The following is a 23,630-nucleotide window of genomic DNA, read 5'->3' as shown; positions in this document are numbered from 1 at the left end:
CATCTTTTGTTTTGGTAGCCATAGCAATAAAGAAACTCATCAGTGTTCCACATCAAATATGTTTGCTGTCCTCGTCTGATGTGAAGACTGACCTTTGCTTGTTGAGTTATCATCTAGTAAAACAGCCACATCTCTTTCCAGTTTCCCTCATGCTCCATCCAGTTCACCATCTAGCATCATGTACAATTTTCTGCTTTATTTCATCTTGTACAAACAAAAGGACATTTATTGATAATTTACAATCGTCCATTACACCCCCAAAAGTAGAATAAAGCTCTCCTAAACTTGCACACATAGCTAATGTGTCCGAATACATAACTGTATATGGTTTAATTATCTTTTACCTGTCCATGTATATGGTGATAAGCATTTCCCAAATAAGGTAGGAATTATAATTTGATATTTATCTCTGATTTCAATTGAAAATTTACACAAATGTTTCGATTGATCTTGCATAGAAGTTGTTGGTAAAAAGAAATAACTAATGAATTCAAATTTGGTGTAAAATTTGCCTATTTAAAAAATTGATTATTCATTTTTATTAATCATGATGTTATTAATCTGTTCATAGAAAAATTGAAGGAGTATTCAGTTTAAAAAATAAGCAAAGAAATAATAGATTTAGGAATTACTTGAAAAAATGTGCATGATCCCATCATTGATTAGACATTTTTTTTAAGATTGAAAATATATCCTACATGGCAACAGTACATTCTAGTAGTTTACGTGACTGGCAAGATTAAGGCCTCAAATTTACCTACCAAGATAGAATATTGCTTTTACAAAAGAAGGCGTTGCGTGTTATTTTCAACTTGTCCTGGAGATCCCACACAGATCAATTGTTTTTCAACAATAACATTCTAAAAATAAAAACACTGTACCAATATAACTTAGGTCAGTTCATGTATCAGTTAAACAATAATATGTTACCACCAATATTTAATTCTTCATTTAAAAAAAACAAAACTCTTCACAAATATCTCACACGTCAATCAGATGAATTCCATTTACCACTACCCCGGACAATCTTTGCAAAATAAATTTTTACTTTTGAAGGCCCTAGACTCTGGGGAACTATTAATAATAACATCAAAGAATCACCAAGCCTAAATTCTTTCAAATATAAGTTCAAAAAGTTTCTCCAAGATAACCATTGAATTAACTCTTCATCACTCAAACTCTTGTACTTTGTAAAAAATCAAACATGATTATCATGTGACGTACACTTTTCCATCTCTTTCGTTTTCCTGTTGATCAGCGAGGTCTGTTTGTGAGTACTGGGGCTGGATTCTGGAGACCTTTAATCTCTCTTTTTCTTATTTCCTTTTCTATTTTAATTTCCCCCTAATTCTTTTTAATTTAACTGGTTTATGCTGAAGTTGTTATTTTGATTTTTATTTGCTATGTAAGGACAAGAATATTTATTAGGAGGCTGCACGCTACTCCGCTTTTTAGCAGCCTCCTCCATTTCAAAAACCTGATATGTAATAATCTTGAATATAATTTTTGTACAGGGATACTTGAAATATGTTTTGTTATTTGTATGTCAAAATGTACAAAACAAATTGTAATTGTTGAAAATGGAAATAAACGAAATGAAATATTAAAACAACATCCCTCATAAAATTATATTATCCTCATTTTTCCCTTTTAAGGTTAATAAAGTGCAGTCGACATTACCGTGCCTTCATAGCTGAATGCGTGCAAGATCTTCGCAAGGCCTCTTTGGGTATGAGCACAATGGAACTTATTAATGAAACATTAAATTCACTACTCTGTGACCATAATTCTGTCTAATGGGCAATTAAAATCATTGTACCGGGACATTTGGAAGCGATAATTGAAAGGGAAGGCTATAAGCAGAAATGATAATGAAGGGAATGATAATTCTAATGGTATCACTATTATCAGCTACATGTATTAATTTACCATATGACTTCTGCCCAAATTATCTTTTGTAAAGCTTTTTTTTTTATGTGTCTGGACTGTTCAGATATTGGTTAACCCTGAGTGTCAAATATGAAAAAAAGGGTTGAGGAGAAACAAAGAAGGAAGAAAGAAGTGGAGGATTAGGAGGAGAGAGCAGAGACAGACATAGAGTAGTAGGAGGAATATGGAAGCAAAATGAAGAGATAGAAGGAAAATAATAAGAGGAGGAAAAGAAGAGAAGGGCTGCAGTGGAGAAAATAGAAGAAGATAAATAAGGAATGCAGGACTGGACTGTCATAATGAAATTGAAAAAAAAACTTGATTGTAAGATTTACAGGTTTTTCCAATGCCTTCAAATTGTGTTCACAAATTTCTTTTTGCAGATCCCAATATTGATAGGACAGAAGCAAGAGAGTATGGAGACCAATGTGAAATCTTCCAGACTATAGGGCTGATATGGAGTCTGTGTGAAATCCTCTTTGTTGAAACATTACCAGGTAAAGGAGTTTTACAGATTGTAATGGCTTTAAAAGTAAATGATATGTGGAGAGGAGGAAGCTTAAAGGCAAATCCAATATTGGCATTGCATATTTTACATAAAATGATGACTTGCTGTCAGCTATTGAAAAAAAGAAGCAATTTTATTCTATACCTTTGCTAATTTTTCATCTGATTTTAATAGAAGTTAATTTATTTGCTTTGATTTTACTGTATAAAATGTACATTAATTTCAAGCTGGATGGTCCTGTCTAAGCCCTTGCAGTAGGCATTTAAAAAAAATTACCATAGAATGACTGTCAGTGATAGAGGAATTACAAGGGCAGCGAGGCAGTTCAGGTGCACATACAATACAGTCGCCTTCAATGCTGTGGTTTCACACAAGCATTATCATTTTCTTTGTATATTGTGTCTTATTTTGGTTTGCTACAGGTGGTATAGTTCTACAGCAGCTGTTGGATTGGGTCAAGCTGCACTTCACTGAAGGGGACGTCAAGGCTAGAAATGTTCTTATGGCTGAGGAGATTGAGACGACTGAAGAATATTGGTCGGCTGTAAGCAATGCCCTAGCTTACCTCTTCCCCCTCCTTACCCTTCCTCTCTTACTCTCTACCTCTATATCTATCTCTCTCCCTCATATTTGTCTAATTAGGTCTGTTGAATTATTGGATTTTCTGTCATACCACCTTTCAGACATTACAATCATGGCGGATATTGCTATCAATCACCAATTGCTATAGATCACATATCTGAATAATCTTTTATTTATTGCAATTGATGAGTGATTGCCGACCGCGATCAGTCACCACATGCGACCAGGTTAATGCTATGGATAGCAATTTTTGATAAAGTCTAATCTTTTGCATCGTCATTCATCAAACATCTCAATACTGCTGGTAATGATCATAAAGTATGTTACCTATCGTAAGCAGTGATAATGTCATATTTCTAATCAACATAAGTGCTGATAGTGCTGTATCATCGAGAGTGATAATAATTTCTGAAAGCACCTGGACTAATCATATGGAATAGTGTGTTATAGTGTTATAGGGACCTACTTTATGAAATATACATTTATGGTTCCTCTGACATAAAATTGCAATTACCATGGTTACGCTGCTCAACAGTCAACCGAATCACGGATAGCCATTGGTAGCAAAATTTGACATTTTTATGCAGTATAAGGATCCTGACTTATATGCTTTTCACACTGCATTTCCTTAACCCTAATAACCCCATACTTTCTTTTTTGGTTTCACACTGTTTAATCCCCTTACTATTTGCTTAGCCGTGGTTAACGCCTTAACCCGGACTATCGCACAGCTCATGGATATTGATGATTTTGCAACACAGAGCGTGAATAACGTGCTATTTTGACTTCTGTGATTGGCTAATGTTTAGCCCCACTCTTCCTTAGCCTGGTTTTGTTTCACACTGTATCTCTAAGCACTGCAATTAGCCGGCTAACCCTGCTTTTGTGCAGGGCCAGATAGTACTGTACTATTTACCGTGCTAGCCCACTTTGCTAAAAACGAAGTGGGCTAAGCCTAACCCTGGGAAATTGGTGGGGCTAAGACCCTCCTTAGCCCCACCGATTTCCTGGGGTTAAGGAAAATATGTGCAGTGTGAAAAGCATATACTAGTAATATGTCTTCAACTAAAATCTCCATTTATCCTAATCTTTACCAACAGATCTACATCTACATCCTGCAAGGAAGATTAACTGAGGCCAGGCATATGTTATCACTGGATCCAAAGTTTCAACAAGACACTCACGGGGTAAGCAGAGCTATTATTTGTCAATAGTTGGATTAAAAAGCATATAACTATCTTTGTTGAAGGTGATAGGACAGACCATCACGAGGAGATTTTGATTTGACAGAGCGAAGCTGCTGAGAGATAACTTTATACCATAGAAGGAATATTATGATGGGAGGACCTAAAGCTATGCACTTTGTTTACAAATGATAAAACTATGGCAATTTTAATATTTGAACAGATTGCCTTGCTCTAATTTGTGGTAAATATTCTAAAGATCAATAACCAAAGAGAAAATATCACAAAACTCACTAATACGAAAATCCTGCTGTGTTTTCCGAACACCTCTCGATTTTGCTGCCCTATGTAGAAGGGTTCTTAAAGCTGCGCACTTGATTTATCATTCAAATAAATAGTATTTCCTGTGCCTCAATTTCTGAAATATGTTCCTATCATTATAAGAAAATATGAAGTTAAAGGGAATATAACCCCCAAATTCCAAACAGGTGCTGGTTTTCTCTGCATTTAGTGATTAATTGCAGCCTCTATAGAAAAATTGAATAGGAATCGTTCATCACACTGCAATCACAGTTCCACACAGAAAGTGTTCATTATGCAATTGAAATTGTGATGAGTGGTGCATTGCTTTAGGACCCCCTACCATACATTACAACACTTAAAATATATATAATCATTGACTTCTTATTCTGAATTGGAAATATTTGAATGAAATTTATTAAAATCATTGAAATAAGTACAATTAATAAAAATTGATAATTCAGACCAATCAAAGTCATTTTAAGCTCTGAATTTATAATGAAGAAGGATATTTATATAGAAAAATTTCTTTTCTGATTCATTAATTTACTCACTCTACTCGCCTTCCTCAGGCCTATGGTAAAATCGATGAGTTGATGAGACGTATGCCTGTCTTTGGGACCCTAAGTCGACAGTCCCTGGCTGAGTTTGACCTGAAGTGGCGTCACTGGCAGGATACTTGCAGGCAATGTCTAGAGGATCACAGCTTTACCTCTTATCCAAGGCTTGAAGTTATTTGTAAGGTAAGAAATTTATGTATAGCTATCAGTGCCAAAAATAGTTTGTAGTCTGTGAGAAAGCTGTATACATACACCAACCCGTGCACTTCAATTGTATTTGGTATGGGGAGAGGGTTATTCTATAATTGCGGAAAATCTTAAGAGTATGATTGCTATATTTGTGTTTGTAACACTGTTAGGATGACATTGGATTCTCATATGATCCTAACTTGCTCTTGTGCAGTTTACTGTGTGGTTTGATTTCCTGAACAATTTCTTTTTTTACGACGCGCTGTGCAATGGAGGTCTGAGCCTGCTGCAGAGCTGCCAAGTAGTACGATTTTTCCGTATTTAGTACGTTTTTGCAACCAAAATACGGCAGTACGTTTTTTCTTTAAAAAATACGTTTTTTGTATTAAAAAAAAAAAAAAAAAAAAAAAAAAAATTTTTTTTTTTTTTTTTTTTTTTTTTTTTTTTACAAAATCGAAATTTATTGAGAAAAATCATCTCTATATGTCTCTATTTCATGAAACGTACACAAATATGGTTATTAGATCAATGTAATTTCAGGTAACTTTTTTTTTTTTTCAATCATTTTGTAAAAACCAGGGTGAGATATACACAAGTTTCAATGTTGTTTTTTTTTTCATCTGCAAGAGCAGTGCACATTTTAGCTTGCATGCAGCTTGAGCGCCGTGATGGGCGAGTGCGCCAAGCATTTTCTTATGAAATACACTTTTTTAGGGAAAAATACAAAATAATTATCTCACACGGTAAAAATACTGATTTTTTTGTCAAAATACTGATTTTGGGAGATAAGAATACTGAAAATGCAAAATACAACTTGGCAGCTCTGCTGCTGGGGAGTGAAATGTGAAAAAAGTGATTGGGGAACCTTTTGGGGTTCATGCGATTACTTCAAATGGGATTCTAGAAGAATTTCATTTTTTCTTAAAAAGGGGTAGATTCATTGGTGAAAGGCATTCTGAAACTTTTAAGAAGTAATTCATCTCATTCTGGATAAAAAAAAATATCACTAGAATGCAACCTTCAAAACAAGTATACATACACTGGTAACATAAACCACTTCGCATTAAATGATGTATCTTTACAGTGCTTTTCTACAACAGTCTTTCTCCCAGATGATGTTTGAATGTTAGCATGGTGGTATAAACAATCACAGAAGAGGTTTACGGTACACCATATGTGAATTCCTTGAATGGACTGAGGTAAAAGTAGATAGACGTAGAAGTGAAATGGAGAAACTTTCTTGCCTATCCATTTCTCTTCTACCTGTTTCCACTCTTATCTCAGGACTTCGCACATGGTGTAACGTAAACCTCTTCTGCAATTAATATTTCTCCCAGTCAATCAGATGCAGAAATTCAGAAAGAGAAACCCTGAGACACAATTTCTTTCAAGGCTCCCATGCAGAGACATCTTGCCAAAACACTGTACTGTATCCTTTAGTGGGAGTCCCTCTGTAATGGAGCTTATTTTCTTCACAGCGTTGCCACATTGCCCATTGTATTATCTATTATAAAATGCGAAGAATAACAATGAAAAGAGGTTTGTGGGATTCTTGAGGGAAATATGCAGCTACGACCTTTGGTCATGTGCCTCAAGGGACTCTGCATCTGTTAATTCTTTTAATCCTTCTGTATTCATTGATTATAGATCCTTTGTGGTGACCAGTCTGTTTTACTTCAAGAGGTTGGGGATTTGATCCAAGAGCTTGGAGGCTGGTACCACCTGATGGTCACTCGGCTTCTCTACACCAACCCAACGGTCAAGGCTTTAGACCTTCATTACCATGCAAAAGTAAGAGTAATTGCTGAAGGTTGCATCTGAATTACAGCGATCCATCTTATGAACATAGATATTATCTATTATTACTACAGGCAACTTTGCAAAAGATGGCTATTGTTTTGTTTTGTTTTTTTCTTTGTAATCTATTCTGTTACAGCATTTCATTCTTCTGATATCATTTACCGTGTATCTGTGGGGGGGGGGGGGGAGGGGGTACTCTCGAATTAAGGCATATGGGGATGTGCCGCTGGAATGGGTCAATTTTTTGGAAGAAATCTGTAAACATGGGGTATGGTTTTATGCTGGAAAATCCCTAAACATGGCCCCAATTTTTAGATATTGGCCTTAAACATGGGTCCATATTCTCCTCCAATGTGTTAAGTGCAAATACGAAATTACCTTACATTTTGGGTGACAACCTTTTTTTTTTTGCTTGTCAAATTTTCCAGGGGAAAATGTGGCCCCCCCCCCCCCCTTTTGGAAAATTCTGGATCCGCCCCTGTAATAAATCCCTAATAATGTGTACCTTTTTAGCCAAAATAAACCGTAAATACGGGTATGGGTTTTGAACCTTCAGCCGCACACCCCGTCCAAACCGAATCTAAGAACCCCCCCCCCCCCCCCCTTGGTATCTGCATTGTTTGTTTCTACAATATCAAAACATTACTAACTAAGAATTGATGTCGCATTGCCACTGCATGCTTGCCCCCAAACAAAAGGCTGGCTTTTCAAAAAAAATTATGTATGGCTGAAGCTGACACCATAGATCGGTCCCTTTGATTTATCTTGTTCACATTAATTCTTGTTAGCCATTGTTCATAGAGGTTTCAGCATATTACTCATAGTATGTATGCAAAATACCAATTGATATTCCACTTAATTGATATTAATGACCTCTGCACATTTCTAAATGACCTTTGACTTTTTCAGGCTAGCATGGATGCATGTGGTGTCACTGGCAGAATGACAGCATTGGACAGTATCTTGGAGAAAGCCTTAGAGTTTGATATCTACCAGATGATTAAAATCAGCAGGTACTCGGAATTTAAACAAATACAGAGTTTATGTTTTATCTGTGATCTGAATTCATATTTAGTTAGCTTTACTTTGGCATCGAGTGCTTCTGATTAAATTCTGATCATGAAACCAAAAATGAATTTAAAGGGATGGATATTGTCCATAGTATAGGAAAATTACTTCTTATGGAGTGAGAGGTGTTCTCTATTCCTTGTGTTATAATCAACAATACTTGAACTATTTAAAAGAAATGGAACTCATTAGCTTCTAAACAGGCAAATGAGACGTTCGTGTACATGTTTAATGTTTCCTATGTATTAGTGTCTAATTCTGATTTATTGCAGTGCTACATTGAGTAATTGGTGGTTTGTATCTCACCTTGCCGATCTCCTTCACCATTGTGGTCAGTTGGACTCTCATCAACTCAAGTAAGATGAAGAAAGCTTTATTCATTATTTATTTAATGGTGGGGTGTGATACAATCACACAATACTGGAAAAACTGGACACTGCCCTCAATACTCCCAATAATATGGAGGGGGGGGGGGGGCTTCCAAAATGAAAGATCTAATTTGTACATGTGAAACAAGGCCATTTACAAGCTACAGTCCGACCTCTCTTATCCGGCCTCCCTTTATCCGGATCTCCCTATTATCCAGACACACACTTGCTGAGAATTTTTTTTTTTCAATCTATTCCGTGGGGAATTGAGATTTCAATCTAAAATCTTAAATTCCTACGCAAACTCACTTTGATTCCATACATTTTCCAGTATAGTCTACCTACAACCAGATTATTTTTATGAAAATATCTTATCCAAATCACCAAAACAACTTTAGACAAGATCATTTTCCAGTAAATCAGGGCACAGAGCAACCATTTTATCATGTTCTCTTTTTTTTTTTTTTGGGGGGGGGAAACATCTGGCACGCTCAAGCTTCATCTTGCCTTACGGACAGTGCCACCTATCATGTTTGAGCCTACAGTCAATATAACAATGGCTCACTCTGCGAAGCTGCGATGCCCGCTGCGATCGTTTTTCAAAGTTAGTTTCATCAAGTCATTCTCGTTCTTTCAAGGTATGCTCGATGTATTTCTCAATCATTTCAGCAGGTAAATTATCCAAGAGTTTTGGCAAACGATTTCATTTCTGTAAAAAAAACGCCAATGATTTGCACTGACAGCAGTGAAATACTGTCTGTGTGCGCCCACTACAATAGATTACGTGTAGCTACCATTGGGGATAGGCAGCTGCGTGTATTTAATATGGGATCTCCCAGATCTGGATAAATCCCTTATCCGGATTGGTGCTGGTCCCAACATGTCCGGATAGGAGAGGTTGGACTGTATATAGATAGTGGGATTATTTCCTTTACAAATCACACCACTGCCCCTTCCTTATTTGTACGTGAATCTTGCTATTTAATTATTGTGTATTGTTAAGTTCTCACATTTTCACCATTTGTTTATCCACATCTTTTTTTTTTATAGACAAGGTCATTTCAGACACTTGGTTTTTTTTCATTATGAACTGTTCCTATTCATCTCACTCATCCAATACTTATAGAATGTAATGATAGCAAATGATAAGAGTAAAATACAAAATGTACTTATTCAATGCTCTATTTTTTTGTCATATGTGAAAGCATACCACTCTGCATTAGAACAATTAAAATAATCTTGGTATTATTTTTTTTCCCATTTGTCTAGTTTTGGATCCGATCTGAGAGAGTTTCTTCTTCTTGAATATGCCTCTACATTGATGTCACATAATAGGTAAAGTATGTCTCTTTAACCAGATTCCTGGATATTATTATTGTCTATAAGTTTTGTGAACGTTTAAAGATTCACAGTAGTGAAGAAAAATCTGTTTTGTTAATACAAACAACAGGCTTGTACCTCTTTTAGATGCTTTATGCAGATTAAAAATGTTTGTGAAGCCTTTTTAATTGAAACAATAACAAAAATTTGATAGTTGTGAAGGAAAAAGAAGGACTTTGTCAATACAAACAACGGGCTAATACCGAAATGAGATACTTTATGTTGGTAAAACTTATTTGTAATTTTTCAATAGAATAATGAGGTAATGAAATTTGCATTGATGTTACTCTGCTGTAAATCTTGAATTCTTACTTAAGATGTGCAACAACCAACTGATCAGCACCTCATCACCTTCTCATAAGAAACAGTATATAGAAGGTGTTTCTCAAAGATTTAACTCTGACTCGAAATCACATCAATATACTCTGTCGCATGCAGTGTGTAACATATCACTGCACTGGTCAGATCACAGTCATGGGATGCATGCTACCACAAATTAAAACGTTAAGTTACATGTTTAATATCCTGTGCGTGTCAGCACTTGATCATGACTTATAGTCAGACTATAAACTATGTGAAACACCCCGGTAAGTGCTGGTAATGAAATTGGAGTTGATATGAATGAAAAAAATTCTAGGTAATAAATTATGTCCAGTAGAATTATAACATATAATGATAATGAAATTGTATTTTTTTTTGTAAAAACATAATGAATACTTTGATTCATATTTTTTTTTTTTTCATTGATTCAGTTTCTGGCAAGTTGTTGCAGATTACTTAGACTACTGCTCCCAGTTTGGAAGGTAAGTCTGTTAATACTGGTACTAGGAATTTTTATTATATATATGAATATGGAGAAAAAATAAAATACATATTTAAAATTTCTGTTTTAAAGGGGAAATGCTACTCTGGTATTGAATATATTTGTGTGAAGAGAGAAATAAGAAAAAGAAAATGGTTAAAGTTTGATAGAAATTTCGGTTGGATTCCTCTTTGATACACTGAGACCTATTCGCAAGATAAATTGAGCTATGGAAAGAGTGTACTGTAATGAAATTATACTATGAGTGTGTCACATCAGCTTCCTCATTTGCAAACTGTATGTGTTATGCATATCTCTGACATATGAAACTATATCAATCCTTTAAATTTCACATTTCAAATCGGATTACAATATTTTCATTGTTATATGTGTTCTGTTCAAATCATATTGATATTTTCCATATTTGGCTTTGATCATTGGCACATAGTCACTAAAGTACCGGGAATAATTTTCCTGGTATTGCATCACACTTATTGCTCCACATGTTTCAAGACTGCTATACAAAATGGTATTTTGTGTAGCAGATTTTAGGCCAGAGCTTTTCTCTTATGACCCAAAATGTTAACCAAATTTGGTAAGCAAATATTTCTCTGAAGCGTTAATTTAATAATAATTAATTCCTGGGGGAAAAATGTTGCCAATTTGAAGAATAGTATGATTACTTATTCCTAACAAAAATATATCCTGATACGGCTACAGACTTCATTTCCTCATGCAATAGTGTTTTCATAGACTATATTCTTCATTGTTTTTTTTTTCTGTCTTTTTAGGCATTATCTTGAATTATTTATTGAGCGGATTCCACTGAACTCCGAGAGGAAAGCCCTGAAGGTGTTGAAGGCGTGTGAAGATAGAGAAATGAAGGAACAAGGTATTTTCATAATCATTTGAATTTTCCTCCAAAAATATTCAGTATTTTTATTCAAAGCTGAAGAGTTTTTGCGAGTGTTAGAAGGACTTTGGGAAATTTGTATGAATTAAACTTTAATCAATACATGTGCAAGGTTTTTTTTTTACTTGGATATTGTGCATGTAAAGGAGTAGGGGTGTTTTTTGGGGAATGCTTTTTGTCATGTTGGCAGATATGCCTGAGAAAGTAACCATTATTTAAGAAAATAATTTCTTCTTTTCTTTGGTAAATACTGCTTTGTTGAGAAATCATATGACGGAAGTAAATCTGTACCCCATGTTGTGTAATAATAAATGAAGTCTAATTAATTACCCAATCTTTGTAACTGCACAACATGGACCCTAATTTGTTAAAAATTGATCTGTTGAAAGAGCACTCCTATTTACTCCATTCTATGTACATACCAAAATGGTCACTATAGAGAAATGAATGTAGATTTTCCTTCCCTACCCACAGCCCAGAGCATCTGTAAGGTACTTGGGATGCGCTGCTATCGTCAGGGTCGCCTAGGTTCCGCCCTGACCTGGTGCCTACGTTCACATGACCCAACCTTTGCCACCTACCTGGCGGACAAGTTCCTGACAGAGTACAGCCTGAAAGGTGGTTTCACAAACATTGATCTCTTAGATAACCTAGGAGCTGGGATGCTGCTCAGTGATAGACTTACATTCCTTGGTGAGTTCCCTTGTTGCTCTGTCGGGTAAAGCCTGTTGAATTAAAATTCATGAGGTGGTATTCTCATAGCAATGGTTTGTCAACTATTTGTTTCTTTGGCTACTCATTTAAATGGAGTGAAAGTTGCAAATTCATTTACCAAGAACAAATTATTTGAATCCCATCATGAAATTTGTCCCAAAAGATTTTTTTGATGAAATTGGAAGAAAAGAATGATATAAGACTTATGATTATACAATATATTTCAATGAATGATTTGGTACAGTTGATGTGTCATGTATCTATTGCCCTCTGGAACCAGGTGATACCTGTATTATGTCTATGGGAATTGGGAGAATTCAATATTCCATGGGTTAAAGAAGGTTTTGGGAATTCATCAGTGTATATGGCCTTGGGACTTTACTCTCAGTCATTGAAATGCTGCTTCTTCAGGTGTGTATAATTCCTTTTTTACTTTCTTGTGGATAAGGATCTTGCTTTGGTAAATCTTATCATGTATATTGAAAACATTCATTCATCTGTTGTGTATGAGAAACAGGTAGGCTTTTTACGAACTGAAGTGGCTTACAGAATTTTTTAGTTGATGTGTTTCATTGACTGTATTTAATATTTTCTTGATAGGTAAATACCGTGAATTCCATCGCCTGTATGAGCAGGGAGATTTCAGTGATGCTGCAGCTCTTCTCTTGTCTTTACTTCGAGCTAGACTTGCACCAAAACAGTGAGTACATCATCCAAACACTTTTGCAATCATTTTTTACTTCCAAGAGCTGGTTACAGTTTTTAAGAGGATCTTACACGATATGAATGTCATGGGAATGACAGGATTAAGCAGTTAATTGAACTTTGTTAATTCTATGTTGAAGGTTTTGATTCACCCAACTTACCAATACCTAAACTCTATATAAGCCCACTGGAATGACAGAATTCAGTAATTAACTTTGTTTATCTTGAAGTTTTTGTTGATCATACTCACTGATGCCTTACCTCCATGAAAGCCCATGGGAATAACAGAATTCAGTAGTTAATTGAGCTTTGTTTTTGTTTTTTCTAGAATGTTTTTGTCAACCCTATTCACTGATAGTGATGCATTATCTCCATATATAAATCCCATTGTAATGGACATTTCAGTAATTAATTTTTGTTTATATTGCATATTTTACTTGCCAATGCTTTACCTCCATGTAAGCCCAGTGGAGTGACAGAATTCAGTAGTTACTTTTGTTTATCTTTGAAGGTTTTGGTTGACCCTACTGACCGATGCCTTACCTCTCCTTGAGTTGGAGGAGGTAGTGTTCAGCAGCAAACAGACATCTGAGCTTCTACGATGCCATGAAGAGCTGGATAAATGGTTCAAATCAGAGGAGTATCAGACACAGATCCTACCCAAGAAGAGCAAGGTCAGTATTCAATTGGTCTGCAAGCTCAGACTCAAATTTGACGCTTAAATTTTCGCGATTAATCTACCACGCGGAATTTTTTTTACCGCGCCGCTTGCTGACTTTTTACTTTCAAATCTTGCGCAACTTTTGAGACCAAATTTGCGATGCCCGGGTACATGGTTACGAAATCACGAAACATTATGTAAGTGCATGTCGGACCCAAAATTGCTCAAAAACGTGAATTCACGTACAAATCCAATGCAAATTGTGTATTTAGCCAAAATTCATAAATGTATCAGTATTTCTTATTTTACTGATTAAAATTAATTAATTCTGTCTTGTTTATGATCAGAATTAAGTCTGCAACAATTTCCATCAAAAAACAATAAAAAACAAGTAAAGAAATATATACATAAGAAATTAGGAAAAACAATAAAGTACATTAGAAAAAACTTGCGATACCAAATTTTTTTGATGTACATTTGATCAGAATCCTACAAAGAGTCTGTGAATAAAAAATTAGCAATTTTGGGGTCATAATAAGTTAATTAGAGCAAATTTTTTATTTCATGCATAAATTAGCATAATTAATTCATTAAAAAAAAAATCTTATTTTATCAGAAAAATTAATCATATAGCCTTGTAGATTTTATCGCACACTACCACTTCAAATTTTCGCGGCGCTCATGCGATCGACGGCCAAGATCTCAGGGGGGGAATCCGCCCCCTTTCGGCTGTGAAATGGGTCCAAATAACCTGGCTCTTTTAGGGTTAACAAGTTACACCATGTCTAGGTTGGAGATTAGACCTCTATAACTCCTGTCTGTCTAATAAGAGCAGCCAGTTTATGGTGAATCTTTTCTCGAACTTCAGACTCTGCATCATACTTCCCTCCAAAAACTCCCTCCAAAACTACCGCCCAGTTTCAAACTTACCATTTTTATTCAAGATTCTTGAAAGGATTGTGTTCTCTCAATTGTCTGAATACCTTTCGGATAATGATTTGCTCGATCCTTTCCAGTCTGGTTATAGGTCTAATCATAGTGTAGAAACACTACTTCTTGACGCATCTAATTATATCCTACAAGGCATGGATAAAGGGAACACCACAGCTCTTTTGCTGTTAGACTTGTCCTCTGCCTTCGACACGGTAAATCACACTATCCTTTTGAACATACTTAGTTCACTCGGTGTTAAGGGTGAGGCTTACAAGTGGTTTGAGTCTTATCTCTCATTCCACTCTCAGATCGTTTGTATTAACGGTTATAAATCTGATGCTTTGCCTCTCTCTTGTGGAGTACCTCAGGGTTCTGTGGGCGGGCCAACTCTCTTTTCGATTTATTTATCTGGATTGCGACAAGTTCTGTTGAAACACGACATAAAATACCATATTTATGCAGACGACATCCAACTCATGATTTCCTTTAATTCGGATCAACTAGCTGCAGAAAGTTCCATCCATCGTCTTGAATGTTGCATGGTTGATGTTCACAATTGGCTGACTTCTCACTCTCTTAAGTTGAATCCAGCCAAATGTGAATTTCTTCTTTTTGGCTCCAAGGTACAGCTAAGTAAAATCCACATCGACTCAATCTCATTTTCTGGCCTCACTGTAAATTTGTCAAGTTCTTGTCGCAATCTCGGTATAGTTTTTGATTCTCACATGACAATGTCGAATCACATTTCTTTTATTTGTAGATCCGTTCGCTACCAATTGCAAAATATTGGTTCTATTAGAAAATACTTGTCTCGACCGGCCACAGAAAAATTGGTTCACGCTTTAATTTTGTCCCGTCTCGATTTTGGAAACTCCCTTTTGTTTAATCTACCACAGAATCTGTTAGTCAAAGTTCAGAAACTTCAAAATGCTGCCGCTCGCATCGTTTCTCTATCCACCAGGCGCACTCACATTACTCCTATTTTAAGATCCTTACATTGGCTCCCTGTAAAACAGCGTATTATGTTCAAGATTTTGTTGTTAACTTTTCATTGTGTTCATGGCTCATCTCCCCAGTACCTTATTTCACTTATCAAAAGTTATACCCCTTCAAGATCCTTACATTCCTCCTTTTCCAATTCTCTTGTTACCCCCAAAATTTCCAAAACCTGGGGTGAAAGATCATTTGCTTACTCATCCTCTAAGCTATGGAATAGCCTCCCTCAAAACATCAAACAATGCTTGACTTCTGAAACTTTTAAACATTACCTCAAAACATTTCTGTTCAATTCTTCTTAATTTCTTTTATAATTTCCTAAAAAGCGCCTTGAGCACTCTACAGAGTGGATTTGGCGCGATATAAGTCTAATTATTATTATTATTATTATTATACTTCTAATTTACCTATCAACTACCACTTTGTATCAATGCAATTAAGTTTCAAGCTGTAAACCTGCTGTTGGATTTCAAAATACTTGTTATTGGTGGGGGGTCATGAAGACTAAAGCCCTGGCTTCACTTATTCAGATTCAGCTGGTAATGCGCAGAACCGGATGGTTTGCATATTGCCAGTATATTGAGGCACTCTATCTCTCCCGCCGTTGTGTTAAGGTGACAAAAAGAAGATTTTCACACAATGAAATGTTCGTGGAGAGAGTCATAAGACTAATCCCAAGTTGGTATACTAATCACAAAGCACATCCTGTTTAGAGTTTTGGTGGTCCTTTTCAGTACCAAACATATGGACTCTAAATGAACACAGTGAACTCTGAAGCCTCTTTACCAGGGAAAAATTTACACAGGGGCCCGTATTCTGAAGTAAGGTTTAACTTAGACCACGGTCTAATTCTGTGCTAAAATCATGGGAAGCCACAAATTAAAAAATTCTGTTTATATTGTATATCTCTTATGTTTACTATTTTGTTTCCTGTTGCTTTCATAATAAAGAAAAATACTGCAGTTATTATTCCCAGACAATTACGGACAATTTGAGTGTCAAATGAGTTAATAAATTGGATGTGTACTGTTAGGGATTTGTGCCCCAATTGGCTCTCCATAGTTAAACCAAAACTTTAAACCAGGGTTTGATTTAAACCGAGTTCAGAATACGGGCCAGGGGCTTTGAGCGATTTTGCTGGATAAGTTCAAGTGAGCCCTGGGAAATCCCCATTCACTGCATTGTGGGGCCCGTTACACAAAGATTAGCAATGATCCTAGAACATTTTTCTACGATTTATTGCTTAAATGTACAATGTACAATCAATTGTAAAATCAAGTGTACAATTAATCGCTAACCTTTGTGTTACGGGACCCTGGTTGATTTATGCAGTAGGTTGTGAAAAGTAGCCCCTGAAAATCCTGTTTATTGGTAGAGACTAATTGTAACACAAGAGCTTATTAAGATTTAAGGGTATCAAAGTAGATGTATTTTCATTCTTGAAAAAAAAAAAGGACTTCCTCATAATTCCCAATAAAGAGCAATTAGGGTCAATATTTGCTTTGAAAATAGCACACGGTCTGATGCTTTTTGTTGTGTAAGTTCATAAATGAAGATGATATTTTCTTTGTTAGCATATATGTATTGAAAAGATTCACATCAGGGTTTTTCATAAAGCTATTGACCCAAAGACGAACTTCCACTTAAAAAAAAATCAGACTACAATAGTACAATCCAACCCCATTTAGCTGGGGTAGTATTATGAAAACTCAATTAGCGCTCAGTTACCATTTTGGTATTCTAAAAAGTCACTTAAGTGCCCCTTTCCTTATTTGGCAGGGTTGCGTCGCGCGCACTTGCGATAGTACGCGTTTTGACCGCGCGAAGAATTAATTGAGTAGAGTAGTTACAAAACTTTCGATATTCTGAAAAGTCTCATAGCGCTCAATTAGCGGACTTTCCAGTGGGGAAAGATAATGGTGATAAGAGGTCTATTAAGTCTCATCATCTCTTGCTAAATGTGGCTTTCATTTTGTAAAAATATCATCAAATCGGTTTAATACTGCGACCAAAATTAGGAGGAAGGAAGAGATTAAAGGAGAAAGGTATAAAAAGGGAATAGTATAAAGGGAAAAAATGTATAGAGAAACAAGTAAAATAAGACATAGGGACTATATTTGGTAATAAAATTAGAAAAGAGGGGAAAAGGAAACAGAAACTGTGTACTTAAATTGGAAATATGACTATTATTTTTCTATATTTTCTTTTATTATTAGCATCATAAAGTATTTTGTTTTTGCACATTATTTTGACAATAATGAGATTGCCAAATCACGGTAGGTGCAGCAATGTTCAGGGGTGAATCAAACCTTGTTTTCGACAATAAAGAAATAAGCATAGACCCCTTTAGTATTTAAATGAATATTCTCTCATAGAATAAAATACAAAAGCAAAAAAAATAGTGAGTGATGCCATCATTTCCCCGCCTATAAAATCTTAAATGTCATAACATTTGTACATCCTTTTTTATTAAAATTTCGGCTTTTTTTTTTAATTTATGCTTGTTTGATTTTAAAAATCTTTTTATTCGAATCAGCATTTTGTAGGAGAAGATTTCTTATATAAATGAAAAGTATGTTATTTTTAAAATAAGTAGGAATTAAGTTAAAGAAGACCCCCCCCCCCCCCCCCCCCCCCCGATCAGGGCCCCGAGACAAAGGCAAATGAAAATATTGTAAAAAAAACAAAGAAAGCTAAAATTGATTAAAATGGGTGGATGTGAAAATCAGAACGCGTTCGAAAAAAAGAGAAAAGCACAAAGGTACAATAAATGAGAGAGAAAGTGACAAGACAAGAGTTAACAACAACATAACGACCCTCTAATCTCCGATGCAAATACTTTTAGCATTATTTTTCAGCAAAAATTCTTTGTATTAAAGATCGTGGTGCAGGTTACCTGTAGCAGCGGGGCGCTGCGCTGCAAGCCAGCAAAGTAGAAAATTTTACGTTGTAAGAGCGCATTTGATTGGCTAATTCGGCTCAGTAGGGGAGTGGCCTAAAGGGAGTTAATTGAGCGCTAATAGAGTTTTCAGAATACGAATTTGGAGGTACATTATCGCTCCATTAAATGGGTAACTTATGAAGAAAGTTAAGTGGAAACTTACGAGACTTTTCAGAATACCCCCCCCCCCCTGGTGTAAATTTACCTTTGCTTGTCTCCCAGCATCTTTGCCCTCTATACATGTACAAAACGTGCCGTATACTTCAGTTTTACTTGTGTTGCTTTCATTTTGTCTTCATCTTGTACAAACAGCTATATTTCAATTAATAGGGTTGGGCATCAGCGATGATGCAGCTGGATAAAGACGATTACGCTCTGTTAATAAATCCATTGGTATTCTTATAAACAGCATTTTGAAATGCACCCTTTTGTGTGTGTGTATGTGTGCAATTGAATGATCATGCCATAACCAGATGGTTGAAATAAATGAAGTTGAACTTTTATTTTGACACTTCCATCTGTAATGGATCTGGGCCCCGTCTTACAAAGAGTTGCGATTGATCTGATCAATCTCAACTATGGAAAGCCATCAACGTCAACATCTAAAATGCATGATAGTTCAAAATGTTTCCTAGATATGATGTATATTCATAAATTTATTGTTTTTTGTTTTCTCGATAATTTGATGTGTTTGCCTTTGTTTGCAAAGGACATTTTGCACATTTCCTGTAGAAAAAATTGTGACACTGATGGATTTCCATAGAGTTACGATTGAGTAGATCAATCGTAATTCTTTGTAAGACGGGGCCCTGAATTGTTTGTTGCCTGAAGTCATCAGACTCCTTAACCCATTGGAGACTAATCCTACATATATGCTGGCTTGGGTCTATGGGACTTGTATGTTATTCAGCCCGTCTCAAACAGATTGACATGTTCTCCTTGTCATTCTTAGGAGTTCAAGGTACTAATGATCAACATAAGGTTTTTTTGCTTGAAGAGTTGAGTAAACATTGGTTCTATGGCATTTGCTCCTGCAACAGTTGCTCTTCTGGAATATCCATGTATTAAAGCATTAATTGAAATACAAAAATTAACCCTAATCCTTGCATCATTTTGCACCGAACACCTTATCTTATCTCTAACCATATATCTTCTGAGAAAATAGCGTTGGAGCAATTGTTGCAGTTGCAAGTGTCATGTTACCAAGACATCACGTTACATTTGTTATACTTATATACTTCATGGTTAAATAATATGATTTATTCCAATATCTTTATTTGTATATTTTCAGGGTCAGCTTGAATTGGAGAAGGAGAAACTCGAGCTGCTTCAGCTTGGTTTGTCAAGGAACATAGCACAGGCATTGCTTCAAGAGGGTTATGGGTCACAGCAAAACTCATGATATAACTACACACTGCCTCATGAAAAAGTATCCAGATAGTGGACTGTATATGGCACCAGTTGCTATCTAGAGCAGAGATAATGATTTGTGGTGTTTTATCAAAATACCTGAATGAACATAGCACTAGTGGCCAGAGCATAGATCATGGTATATGGTGTCTTGAAAAAATCATGTGGACTGACATTACTCTTGCAGCCAGAAGAGGTTATGATGTATGGTGTCTCATCAAATGAAGTGAATGTAGCAGAGTATAGTGCGCTGTGGATCTGTGTAGAAATCATGATTTAATGAAGTGGTCTCGTGAAATAACAGTGAATTGAACAGAGCATTCAATGCTTCTAAAGCATGGAACATAACTGCAGATTTCACACTTTAATTATGGTGTCTCATAAGAACAAAAAAACAACTTATGTAGTAAAGGCATTGTTTAAAGAACTGTATAGGTCACAAAAGAGATCATGATGTCTCCAGACAAAAAGGTAGATTGCTTTGATAGGGCTGTGGATATCTTTGACTGACTGGCGACATTGTACACTCTTATCATGTGATGAATTACTTTGTCTCGAGCTTTTCTTTGTTGATATTTATTTGAATGAATCACTACTCTATAAATAATAAGACAAAATTCATTGATATATTCATACTAAGATTCAGAAGCTCAGAACTATGGTCATGTCTCGTGAAACAAATATTGAGCCAATATTTCTACCCGTTCTTCAGCTTGCCATAGTTAAGATTACTTTGAATGAATCACAACACATGATAAGACTTGCTCCTTTCGTTATTTTTACTTTGACTAAGAGACTCAGAGCTCTGATCATGGTGTCTCTTGAAAAAAAAATATTAAAAGGGCTGATTAATCTGCCTCATTCTTTAGCTTTCCATCGTTGAGTTTATCATAGTTTAACGCAAGTATTGATAATAAGACGGTCCCAATTTCTTAAACATCATGATCAAGGCCCGTATTTTGAACTGCATTTTATTTTAACTCTGATATAAAGCTGTGGTTTAATTTATAGATATCCAACTGTGGCAATAATCTCTAACAATACAAGTTCAAGTTATCAACTTATATTCGACAATCAAATCAATCGTAATTGTCAGGAAATATTGTCTTCACCATTATTGCACGAGGTAAGAGCAGAGTAAACATAAACAAACAATGTAAACAAGGTTTTTGACTTTGTCAGCTTCCCATAATTGTAGCACAGAGTTAGACCATGGTCTAAGTTAAACCAGGTTTCAGAATATGGGCCTATGAGTTAGAGGCTCAGAGCTTTAGTCATAAAAAAATAAAAAGTCTAGCAAATGAAGGTCAAGAGCAGTGAATGCAACAAGAACAGGGATTTTTTTACAGTGTACTTTTAAAATGTTGTCAATGATTAAAACATGGAATGAAAATGGAATTAATGATTTCATTTCTGTAATATGCTAGTATTACTGTCACTAAATTTGTGTCCTTGTTGATAACTTGCATATGCCTGTGTTGCTACTGCAATGTTCCCTTTCAGTAAAGCATCTTTCCTCATGATCAGTTGCCTATCCCGACATGAAGCAGCAACATTTTCAGTGTATGGAGTGAATTGCCACACTTATGCCAATAAATGCTTATGTGTTCCAAGTCCGAAAAGATTATCAAAACGTGTGTAGACAAGCTCATGACCTGATTGTGAATTCATTAATATTGAGTTAAGTCGAATTGAATGATGAATTATTTTAGGCTATCTTTTTCAAAGAATTTTAATAGATAGGTAACATTAAAGTCCCAATAGTTACCTTTACAATTTTATTCCATATGTAACCAGCCACCTCAAAACCAACAATACGTCACCAGGGAAGGTTCTCTGTACGTAGCCAAAACAGTTATTTTGTCTTCCAAAGGAATGAAGAAAAAAAATTGTATATTTTTGTAAGAGTAATTTTTTTCTTCATACTGTCAAAATTTCAAGTTGTAAAGTTGAATAGAAAACAAGATACAAGAGTTTCTGTGACAAGTTTTTGTGGATTGCTTGGAAATCTCATTGAGATTGCACAGTGTGCACATCTAATGCGTGAGTGAACCCCGAACTTAAAACGTTGTTTTCTCTTGATTTTGGGAAGCTCTCACTTTTTTTTTTATAAATTAAATCAAGTACTTGTCTGCGTTATTTTTAATCAATTTTGACGAGTTACACATCAGTTTGAAGCTTAGGATTGCTCTTTTTCAACTCGATAAAAATATATAAATTCCTTTTGGGCGACTTATTGTTGGATTTGGTGTGGTTGGTCACATATGCCCTTTTGTCAATCATGTGAAGTAAAAATGTATTTGTAACCTGTCAATCCCATTGTAAATGTCCATAATAGTATGAAGTGGTGCTACACAGATACTTGTGGGCTCTTGTCCTTATAGAGGTGTGCTGTCATACAAAAGAACTAGAGAGTACCAGCTTTTTCTTATTTTATCACTGCAGGGAAATGACTAGGTAGGTAGCTCAAAAAACCTGGTAATTTTTCATATGCCAGTGGTAAGGTATATTTTAAAGCTTGAGTGCGATTTTGTGATAGCAATTCACGTAGTTGCCTAAGAGTTATGTCCATGCTTATATTGCTTCAATACACACTGTCACATTGAGTGATAATTGACCTCATTCATTAGATTTTTTTTTTTTCTTGGGGGGTGGCTGTTGCCTTGAGGTCATTCAAACTAGACTTTACTTTAAATTGATGTACAGTAATACATTGACTAGATTCTTTTTTTAACCCAGTCAACAGGTTGCAAAAAAAAGTAAAAATTGTCATTCCTTGATAAATCTGACAGAACACATGCCAATGTTGCCACCCCCCCCCCCCCTCCCTCTGTCCTAGATCCATGCCTTGAAATGTGTAAGGTATATGTTATGTAAATGGAAAATCATCAGCTCTGGAGTTAATATGTTGAAAATACTATATATGTAAAATATATTGAAGTCTTGTATAAATCATGAAGTGACCTAACTTGCACTCATTTGATCTCATCTGAAGATATATGATATCATTTAAGAAGGAGTATCATTTTCTTTTACTGAAGGGAATGAATAATTGATTTTGAGTCCCCTCCCCCCCCCAAAAAAAAAAAAAAATAGGAAAGAAATGGAATGAAAAGAAAAATGGAAATAAAAGTTCTTCCCACTAAACTGGACTAACCTGATGTCTATCAATGATTAAAACTTATTTGGGGGTTTCAGAATATAAGGTTCTGCCAAAACTGGTCCCTTTTTATAATTGTATTGGGGATGATGCTGATCATTATGGTGGTGATTATAATACAATAATGGAGTGAAGAGGAGAGGGACAGTGCCATTGCAATTATATTTTTATGGGGCAAAACAAACAAAAAACTTTTTTAAATTTAAAAACGGGTAATATACCTAGAGTGAGGCGACCCATTTTTCATCTTTTTTTCTTCCCTTTTTTTTTCACTACTTGAAAAAAAATTATAATGAGAGGGTTCTCCCCATGCCCCCTCCCAATTGTGTTGCCCTAAAATATGGACACGAAGAATTTAGATATTCTAGGGATAGAAAGTGGTGATGGTGGTGATGGTAGGACAACGATACACAATAGAGGTTTTGAAGATGATGATGGTGATGTAAAACATGATATGAATAAGGTGATATTGATACTGAGAGACAAAAAAAAAAAAAACAGCGGTGATCCGACCGAGCCCTCATCCC

General features: G+C 35.5%; 1 protein-coding gene across 2 annotated transcripts in view; it reads left to right on the top strand.

Moving 5' to 3' along the window:
- Positions 1–22,898, top strand: part of LOC129270492 (nuclear pore complex protein Nup85-like) — a 38,425-nt gene extending 15,527 nt beyond the window's left edge. For both annotated transcript variants that reach the window (XM_064105827.1, XM_064105828.1), the window contains exons 5-19: positions 1,656–1,729; positions 2,313–2,426; positions 2,860–2,981; positions 4,120–4,206; positions 5,076–5,246; positions 6,900–7,043; positions 7,962–8,065; positions 8,393–8,476; positions 9,758–9,823; positions 10,621–10,671; positions 11,462–11,562; positions 12,058–12,276; positions 12,898–12,997; positions 13,514–13,676; positions 19,825–22,898. In XM_064105827.1, coding sequence (XP_063961897.1) covers positions 1,656–1,729; positions 2,313–2,426; positions 2,860–2,981; positions 4,120–4,206; positions 5,076–5,246; positions 6,900–7,043; positions 7,962–8,065; positions 8,393–8,476; positions 9,758–9,823; positions 10,621–10,671; positions 11,462–11,562; positions 12,058–12,276; positions 12,898–12,997; positions 13,514–13,676; positions 19,825–19,935 — 1,711 coding nt within the window. In that variant the 3' untranslated portion in view covers positions 19,936–22,898. The remainder of the gene's footprint in view (positions 1–1,655; positions 1,730–2,312; positions 2,427–2,859; positions 2,982–4,119; positions 4,207–5,075; positions 5,247–6,899; positions 7,044–7,961; positions 8,066–8,392; positions 8,477–9,757; positions 9,824–10,620; positions 10,672–11,461; positions 11,563–12,057; positions 12,277–12,897; positions 12,998–13,513; positions 13,677–19,824) is intronic.
- The last annotated feature ends 732 nt before the right edge of the window (positions 22,899–23,630 follow it).

The sequence above is a fragment of the Lytechinus pictus genome, chromosome 10 (assembly GCF_037042905.1).
Source record: "Lytechinus pictus isolate F3 Inbred chromosome 10, Lp3.0, whole genome shotgun sequence".
NCBI classification, from domain to species: domain Eukaryota; kingdom Metazoa; phylum Echinodermata; class Echinoidea; order Temnopleuroida; family Toxopneustidae; genus Lytechinus; species Lytechinus pictus.
The sequence above is the reverse complement of the archived record's forward strand: the minus strand, read 5'-3'. Positions and strand labels throughout refer to the sequence as shown.